We start from the raw sequence: 9,145 nt of genomic DNA, 5'->3' as shown, positions 1-9,145 counted from the left end.
CATCCTGGATCCATGACTTCCAAGCAGAGTGAGTACTGCCAATCTCTCACGTTCTCAGACGTGCTGTGCCTGCAGTGCGTCACTTCTTTTGCCAGTCTCACACTGGCAGTTTTTTGCTGGAAAAAAACAATCTCACTGCCAGAGCAGCACACCTCGGCACGAACAGCCGATGAGCCAGCCCGGTGGCTTCCCTTCCAAGTGCTCTCAGCCACGCCTCACTTAGCCTCTTCACAAATCAGAGATACTTTGTCATCAAACAAGTCCTCCATAGTCACCGCCACCAGCTCCGAGCCAGCTTGGTTAGCTTGGGGATCTGGCAACGTCACAAAGACTTGGGAGCCAGCAAGTTGGGCTTCGTCCAAGGTGATCATCTGCTCGGCTGCTTCTCCTTGCTCTGATGTCTGAATCACCTGAATGGGAGAGTCAAGGAGACACTTACAGCAGGCTTTCCTCTAAACTGCTCCAATGTCTGCATGAGTCTCGGCCCAAGCTCTAATGATAACATTTACTTTCACGCCAGAGGAGTGCAATTACAATAGGCATGAGCCTAATGGGAAACTCCAAGCCGCACGCACCAGTGATGCAAAAGAGAAGTCAGGCAAGCAATTTAAATATTTCTCTTCACAAAATTGCTATAATTTAGCACCATATGCAGTCTTGGATCATAAAGATTCTATGATTACACACTAGTGGAACACCATCCCAGGGAATCTCACACACTGGGCTCCCACATCCAAAGAGCTATTCTCTGCTGATAGCTTCAATATTAAAGGGGCAGGATGGGGTTCCAGGCCTAAAATTTGGCCTTCTACAAAATAGGTATTATCTAGTGGGGAATGTCATCTGGATTCCAATAGACTCTTCCTTTGAGTAACTAGTCTGCTCCGCACATCCCGCCAACACTTCCGCCTGAGTTCCCCGAGAGCATGGATGAGAACGGGAGACAGAGTCTGTGGAACAAAAAGCGTGGAGGTAAAGGGCTGTTCGTGACGGGGAACCAATTCAGTTTGAACAGAGCCTCAGCACTTCCTGCTACCCAAACCCTGACTGGTGTTCAAGTATTAACATACTGACAGGGCTCCCTCCTTCCTCCCCCCGCAAACCAGTCCCACCCCTGTGCTTTGCATACCAGAGCCCAGGGAGCTCCAAGCAGCCGAAGGACCTATCAGACATGGCCTTACTGGATTCTTCAGAACAGAAGCTTTTTTGAGGGGGGAGCTGCGGAGCAGGAGTGGAAGTAGGGGAGCTGGGGAGGCCCACCAATGCAGAGAATAATGGGGCTGAGAGGATGCAGGGGAGGAAGAAGAGGGATGGACCCCCCAACAGAGACATTCCAACTTTGGGCACTTATTCCAGGCTCCCCTACATGAGGTTTGCCTGGTGCTCCTGGTGACTGCCAGCGACTGGAGGACTCAGTTACCTGCACAAGCTGGGCAGCGGTGGCCTGGCATTCCGTGAACGTCACCTTTGGGTGCTCAGCGCTGTAGTGACTCTGCAGCTGCTCCCGAGTAGTGAAAAGCTCCCCACACAGCCCACAGGTGAAGGTGCTCTCTATCTGCTTAAAGTGCTCTGTGGTGACATGGTGCTGCAGGGCCCCCGGGAAGCGGAAGGAGGCCGCGCAGTACAAGCAGCGAAATGGCTGGGTCCCTGTGTAAGAGACATGGAGAAAGCATCACTCGGAGTGGAACATACTGGAGGAGCAGAGAGCCATGGGAGGAAGGAGTGTGCTGCTGGAGACAATGGGGAGCAGTGTGCGAGAGGCTCTGCAATGAGCCACACAGTGGTGTGTGCAGGGATGGGACACAGAGCGATGGTGTCTGGTGAGGGATCCTGCCTGCGCTCTGTGACTGCACTATGGTGTGGATTGTTTTGGGGTTCTAGTTTTATCTTGATCATCTGCCTCTCACGCATAGTTCTCCCCACCCCCTCTTTTGCATCACAGCCTCCATCCCCCTCTCTTGCCTGCATTGACTCGATCGCCTCTTCCTGTTACCCTCACCCCTCTACAGTTCCCACCAGCTCCACCTGCTTCTCTTCCCATCTCCTCCCACCAGTTCAAATCCAGATCCCACATCCACACTCCCCTTCTCACCTCGGGAGATAATTGCCCCAAACTTGGCCCTCCCTCCATCCCCCAACCTCGCTACCTGCCAAACCCATCCCTGCCACCACCTCCACCCCTCATACCCATTTCCCTCCTCCCTCCCCTTGCTGTCTCTGGAACACCCACTCCATCTCCACCGAGATCTCAGCCATCCACAACCCCTTCTTACCTCGCTCTCTCCAGCTCCTGGCTCTCACAGAGACCTGGATCCCTTCACCTGACACTGCCTCTGCAGCAGCCCTCTCCTTCTCTCATACTCCCTGCCCTGCATCAGACTCTGGTGGGGCTGTTGGGCTTCTCCTCTCCCATTACTACTGCCACCATCCCCCTTCCCACTCCTTCTCCTCTTTTCAGCACTACTGCAACCAACCCTTCTCTCCTCTCCCCTGCCATGCTTCTGTCATCTACCATCCACCCGTCTTCCTCTCTGATCTCAACTCATACATTCATAGACTATAGGGCCAGAAGGGACCATTGTGATCAGCTAGTCTGACCTCCTGCACAACACAGGCCATAGGACTGCCCTGAATTAATTCCTGTTTAAACTAGAGCAGATGGCTTAGAAAAAACATCCAATTTTGATTTAAAAAGACCATTGCAAGATCCGTCTTCCCAACCCTCAGCCCCGGCTCACCCCCAACATTTGCTTCCTCCACTCCTGCTCCAGTGTTTCTTTGGCCAAATTCCTGCAACCAAGGTGACTTCCTCCACTACACGTTCGTTCTCTCCTCCATCACTTCTGCCATCTTCCTAGCTAAACACATTCCTTCTCCAACCGAACTGAACACCACATCCTCTATTCCAGCCGCCTTTTTTGCCACCTTTGACTCATTCCTCCACCCTCCTCCTGCCTCCACTTCTCTTTCTGCACAGAAACTTGCTGATTTCTTCCATGAAAAAATTGACAAAATATGAGTGACCTTCCCCCTCCCCTCAGCTTGCCTTCCCTTCCTGCCTCCCCTCCTACAACATTCTCCTCCTCTCTGCTCACAGACACAGAAGTTTCTCATCTGCGCTCTTCCTCCAACCCCTCCACTTGCCCCAGTGACTCCACCCATTTCCTGATCTCCCTCAGACCCTCCCTTATTCTTCTCCTTAATCTCTCACCCTCCTCTCGTTCCCCTCACAAGACAAACATGCTTTAGTTTCTCCCATCTTAAAAACACACCCTTGACCCCACCTACCTCACAAACTAGTGCCCCATCTCCCTCCTCCCCTTCTCTCTAAACCGGGGTGGGCAAACTTTTTGGGCTGAGGGCCACATCTGGGTGGGGAAATTGTATGCAGGGCCGGGGCAGGGAGGGAGTGCGGGATGTGGGAGGGGGTGCGGTGTGCAGGAAGGGGCTCAGGGCAAGGGATTGGGGCAGAGGAGGGGTTCAGGGCGTATGAGGGGGCTCAGAGAAGGGGGTTGGGGTGCAGGCAGGGTACAGAGTGCAGGAGGGGGCTCAGGGCAGGGGTGCATGAGGGGTGTGGACTGCGGGAGGGGGCTCAGGGCAGGGGGTTGGGGTGCACATGAGTGCAGGATGCAGCAGGGAGCTCAGGGCAAGGGGTTGGGGTGCAGGAGGGGTGCGGGGTGTGGCAGGGGGCTCAGGGCAGGGGGTTGGGGTGCACAGGGGTGCAGGGTGCAGCAGGAAGCTCAGGGCAAGGGGTTGGGGTACAGGAGGGGTGCGGGGTGCGGCAGGGGCTCAGGGCAGGGGTGCACAGGGGTGCAAGGTGCAGGCAGGGGGCTTAGGAGTGGGGTACAGGAGGGGTTTGGGCTCCGGCCCGGTGCTGCTTACCTCAAGCAGCTCCGGGGTGGCAGCGGCGTGCACCGGGACCAGGGCAGGCTCCTTGAATGCCTGCCCTGTCCCCGGCCCCGCGCCGCTCCCGGAAGCGCTGCGGCCCCTGGGAGGAGGGGGGGCGGAGGGCTCTGCGTGCACTGCCCTTGTTGCGCCTCCAGGTACGTCCCCGGAAGCTCCCATTGGTCGCGGTTCCCCGTTACCAGCCAATGGGAGCTGCGGGGGGCGGTGCTGGAGGCAAGGGTAATGCATGGAGCCCTCTGCCCCCCCGCCCAGTGGCCGCAGGGCCGTGGTGCCGCAGGCCAGATCCAAAGCCCTAAGGGGCCGGATCCGGCCCGCGGGCCGTAGTTTGCCCACCCCTGCTCTAAACTCATGGAACATGCTGTCTACGATCACTGTATGGAACTGGAAAAGTGGAACTCCATTCCAGAACCTCTCCACACTAGCTTCCTCCCCTTCAGCTCTACTGAAACTGCTCTCATCAAAGTCTCCAGTGTCCCCCTATTTGCCAAATCTCAGAACCAGTCCTCTATCCTCAGCCTCCCTGACCCGCTAGTCACCTTTGACACCGCTGACCATGCTACTCTTCTTGAAATCATGTTCTCCCTTGGCTTCCCTGACTGTCCTCTCCTGGTTCTCCTCCTACTTCTCTAATTGCTCCTTCAGCATGTCCTTGGAGGATCCTCCTCATACCCCACCCCAGCTGTCTGTGGTGGTATCACAAGGCTCTGTCTTTATCCCCTTCTCCTCTCCCTCTGCACCTCATCTGTGGATAATCTCATCTGCAAACACAAATTCAACTACCATCTCTATGCTGTCGGCTCACAGATCTACCTCACTACTCCAGACCTGTCTCCTTCTGTCCTAACTAAAATCTCGGCCTGCCCCCTGACATCTCCTTATGGATGTCTAGCCATCAACTGAAGCTCAACATGGCAAAAACAGAGCTCTTAATTTCTCCAGCCCTCCAAACCTTTCCCCCACCTCCTTTCTTGATCACTGTGGCCAACACCCCTATCAGGCTTGTCACTCAGGCCCATAACTTGGGCATCATCTGTGACTTGGAATGCTCTCTAGGGCCTCACATCCAAGCTATGTCTAAATCTTGCAGATTCTTCTTCCATCACATCCCTAAGATATGGCCTCTCCTATCCATCCACACAGCAACAACTCTCCGTCAGGCTCTCATCATCTCGTGTCTTGGTTACTGCAACATTCTTCTCTCCTGGGCCTCGACAAAGGCAACCTTGCCCCACTCATATCCATTCAGAATGCTGCTGCAAGGATCATTCTCTTAGCTCGTTGCATTGACCACGGCACGCGCCCCCCTCCTTTTGCGTCCCTCCACTGGCTCCCTCTTCTCTACCATATCAAACATAAGCTATTTGTATTCACTTTCGAGACCCTTCACCGCCTATCCCCACTCTACCTATCATATCTCATTCACTACTGAGACGTTGACTCCCACCTCTGATTGGCTCATGATGCCAGCCTCCATCGCCCACTTGTTACATTTTCAAGCAAGACCCTTTGTGCCTTCTCCTACACTGCCCCTCATGTCTTGGAGGAGCTCCCCGTAAACACCAACAAAGCCACATCATTAGCCTTCTTCACATCCCTCCTTAAAACTCTCCTTTCCCATGATGCCTAAAAAGCACTCGACAACAGTTAGGCTGCTGGTGAGCTGAGTCCACTGGTGCTGACCAGTCGTATCTGATTGTTTCCTTTTTCTTCCCGTTCTGTTCTGTATCCATCAGTTGTCTGTTGTCTTATATTTAGATTGCAAGCGCTTTGGGGGAAGGGCTATTTGTTCTGGGTTTGTACAGTACCTAGCACAATGGGGGCCTGGTCCGTGATACAGGTTCCCTAGGTGCTATGGGAATACAAATAATAATTAAAAAGACCTGAGTGCCTGCACTTGGCATGGACCTGCAGCAGAGCCAGCGTGGGGAAGAGCTCCTTACACTTCTCACACTCGTGGAACTTCACATCTGAAAACAAGAGCATGGGAGAGATGTGGGCTCAAAGTTCCTTCCAGATCAGACAGTCACTCTGGGCCAGGGCTCCCGACCTAGACACACACCAGTTCTCAAGGGGGCCATGTCAGCAAGAGCCCATCTCACTACAGTAACGAGCCCATCTCACTACAGTAAGTCATCTTGGGAGAGATGACTTAGCAAAGGGAGGTTGTTCCAGAACTAGTTAATCACACAGAGGGTACGTCTACACTGCAGTTAAACACCCACGGCTGGCCTGTGTCAGCTGACTTGGGCTTGGGCCGTGTGGATGGTCAGACTTGTTCTGGAGCCCAGGCTCTGGGATCCTCCCCCCTCACGAGGTCCCAGAGCCTAGCTCCAGCCCAAGCCCAAATGTCTACACTGCAATTAAACAGCCCCGTAACCCGAGCCCTGCAAGCCTGAATCAGCTGACACAGGCCAGCTGCGGGTATTTACTTGTAGTGTAGACATACCTAGAGAGGGGACTCACTGGAGGAGACTGGTTTGACGGGATATAGTCTCAGGAGACTGCTGTGTACAATCCTGCCAGGTTAGGGCTATTCATGCAGCTCACTTCGATCTCCACAGCACTGGCTCCCCAGAGCACACAGTGCTGGATTCTTACCCGCATGTTCTGCCTTGACGTGCCTCTTGTGAGCAGTAGTGCTGGAGAAGGTTTTGTCACAGGAGCTGCACTGCAGGGAGGAGAACTTGGAAGAGCGGTGATTCTGAGCTGCAAAGACATCAGGGTGATGGGTGCGGTTGTGATACCATAACCCTGACAATTGCTGTAAAGATATAAATCAAACCATGTTACAATGGCAAAGCTGTTCCACAGGGTAATGTGACAGCAAGAGGCGGTGGTCATAAGGCCCCATGGATACAATGGCTGTGCTCAGTGGGAAGAGACACAGCAAACCGTGCTGCTCATCTGATCTGATCCCAACCCACCCCGTGCCACTCAGCACAGTTAATACTTTGCTTGTGTTACTGTAACTCATTTACAAAAGCAGTATAGCATCCTGAGTGGGGCTCACAGAGCATGTGAGCGCTACTAAAAAAATTCACCCCACCGCATCTGAAAAGCCCAGCACTATTAGTTCTTTCCCATCTTCCTCACTATGGGCCCCATTTGGGGATACATTTTCATACCCTGCTGCTTTGGAGCCATATGCAATATGGGGAATTCCATTCTAACGGCTCTTAGCAGCCAAGAAGGCTAGAAACTTTATATTGAAGTCAAAGCTCAGATTCTGGGGAGTCCAGGGCAGGCATTTATCTAAATCTTTGCAACTGGCACATTTTCAGAGCCTACAGATTTCTATTGTCCTTGTTTGTACGCCTGTCTTCTTTCTACTGGTCACAGGACAACCCCTGCTCTGAGCAACAAGGAATCTTGTTCCTTTTGCAATGGAGGCATTGCCCTGTGTGAGTGTCTAATTGCACATGGTCAGTGAGTGGTTTCTCTGAAAAGCAACATGCAATGGGGTATGCTGGAGGGATGGGATAACACGTTGGGGTGTTGGGGTAACATGTGCACTGAGCCCAGCCCACCTGATAGGCTTTGTCACAAATCTCACAGCTGAACGGCTTCCCTCCAACATGGGTCACCATGTGGCGCTCCAGGAGGGACGGAGCACTGAAGACTTTCCCACAGGTAGTGCAGGGATGGTACTCCCTGGAGTGGACCTCGTGAATGTGCTTGCGATGCTCCTGCAGGGTGGGGAAGCTCATCCGACATTTCTTGCAATCATACGGATCCTCAATATCTGCTCCCACAAAGAGGTGGTGAAAAGCAGGGGTGGGGAGGAGAGAGGAAGACAGACAGATCAAGAAGAAAAGAAATGAGAAGAGGCAGCAGAAAGAGGGGAGCAAGAGAGGAAAAGAGATGCTAGTTATTTCCAGGCAATAGCAAACTTTTGAGTTTTAGGATCTTTGCAGGTAGGTACCATTCCCCTCTTTCTTCCCCTGTCACTTACAGTGATAAAGATTCCCAGTTGGTTCTTTGGAGCCCCACTTTCCCTTGGCCTGTGTTGTTAAGACTTTGCTGTTTCCTTGAGAAGATTCCACCCCTAGGTCCAGAATGTAAAGCTTCTTAACAACAGCCTTTCCCTTTCCAGGAGGAAAAGTCCCACCATGGAAGCACCAGTGAAAGGCCAGACTGCTGTCATTCATAGTGCCCATGAAGCTCCAGGACACCCCCTTGCATCCCCTGGCAGAGCAAGGACTGCTGTGGTCTGGAACATCAAGCACTTGAGCATGGCATTGCCCCTTCATCTCTGCCTCTCAGTCACATTCTGATGGCCATTTGTTTAAGGAGCTCCAGCGGCTGTTCTGCCCCATGGGAAGGACTCTGTTGGAGGCATGGCAGGGCTCAGATACTCACTGTGGAAGGTGCGCAGATGGATGGAGAGCCCATTGGCCTGCCTGAATCCTTTCCCACACTCCCTGCAGACATATGGCTTATCTCCGGTGTGAGTCCTCACATGACGAGACAGCTCAATGGACTGGGCGAATACCGCATCACAGTACTGGCAGGCGTACATCTTCCCTGCAGTGAGAGCCAAGATCAGAGGCTGGAACTTCTCCAGCTGGCCCTGACAAGGGGGACAGGATTTCTGGACAACATAAGCTCACTTCTCAGGAAAGGAGGCAGGAGGTTACGGAACACAAAAGCTCTCATGGAACCGACACCTTGCTCACAATACAAACTTCCAGACAAAAGCAGTCCTTCCCAAAGACGCTGGCATCAGAACCACAAAACCTCGTGTGCAAAAGATGAGCTCTGACTATAAACACAGACAATACCATACGTGCAGCTACAATGCAGACCATTTAACCACCAGCTGTTCTATAGACACAGAATTATTATTGTAAAACATCTATACTGTTTGCACACAAGTTTGCAATGTGCTTTACAAACATAGCAACACATTCTCTGCTCAGAGGAGCTTACAAGCGTCCATGAGACAAGGAAACACACCCAAGGCAGCAGTCTGTCTAACAGAACCACCTGTCAGGGATGGTCTAGAAAATACTTAGTCCTGCCATGAGTGCAGGGGACTGGACTAGGTGACCGCTCGAGGTCCCTTACAGTCCTATGATTCTATGATTCTGTGAGGGAGGATGTAGGAAGCACTGATGAGTAGAGCGAGGTGGAATGTTTCTACTGAAACATTTTTCAGTCTAAAGTGCAATTTCCTTGAAATTTATATGTTTTGCAAAAACAGTTTGATTTTTATATTTTTCAGTGAAAAAAATTAAAA

The 9,145-nt window shown here is 52.5% G+C and overlaps 1 protein-coding gene across 1 annotated transcript in view; it reads right to left on the bottom strand.

The window, feature by feature from the left end:
* Positions 1-215: 215 nt before the first annotated feature.
* The window catches only part of ZBTB40 (zinc finger and BTB domain containing 40), a 58,061-nt gene continuing 49,131 nt past the window's right edge, over positions 216-9,145 (bottom strand). The window contains exons 13-18 of the mRNA XM_065421380.1: positions 8,266-8,430; positions 7,434-7,648; positions 6,505-6,667; positions 5,787-5,873; positions 1,421-1,647; positions 216-410 (exon numbers count right to left, since the gene is read on the bottom strand). Of these exons, the coding sequence (XP_065277452.1) occupies positions 216-410; positions 1,421-1,647; positions 5,787-5,873; positions 6,505-6,667; positions 7,434-7,648; positions 8,266-8,430 (1,052 nt within the window). The remainder of the gene's footprint in view (positions 411-1,420; positions 1,648-5,786; positions 5,874-6,504; positions 6,668-7,433; positions 7,649-8,265; positions 8,431-9,145) is intronic.

The sequence above is a fragment of the Emys orbicularis genome, chromosome 22 (assembly GCF_028017835.1).
Source record: "Emys orbicularis isolate rEmyOrb1 chromosome 22, rEmyOrb1.hap1, whole genome shotgun sequence".
NCBI classification, from domain to species: Eukaryota; Metazoa; Chordata; order Testudines; family Emydidae; genus Emys; species Emys orbicularis.
Note: the sequence above shows the minus strand (reverse complement) of the source record. Positions and strands in the feature narration are given on the sequence as shown.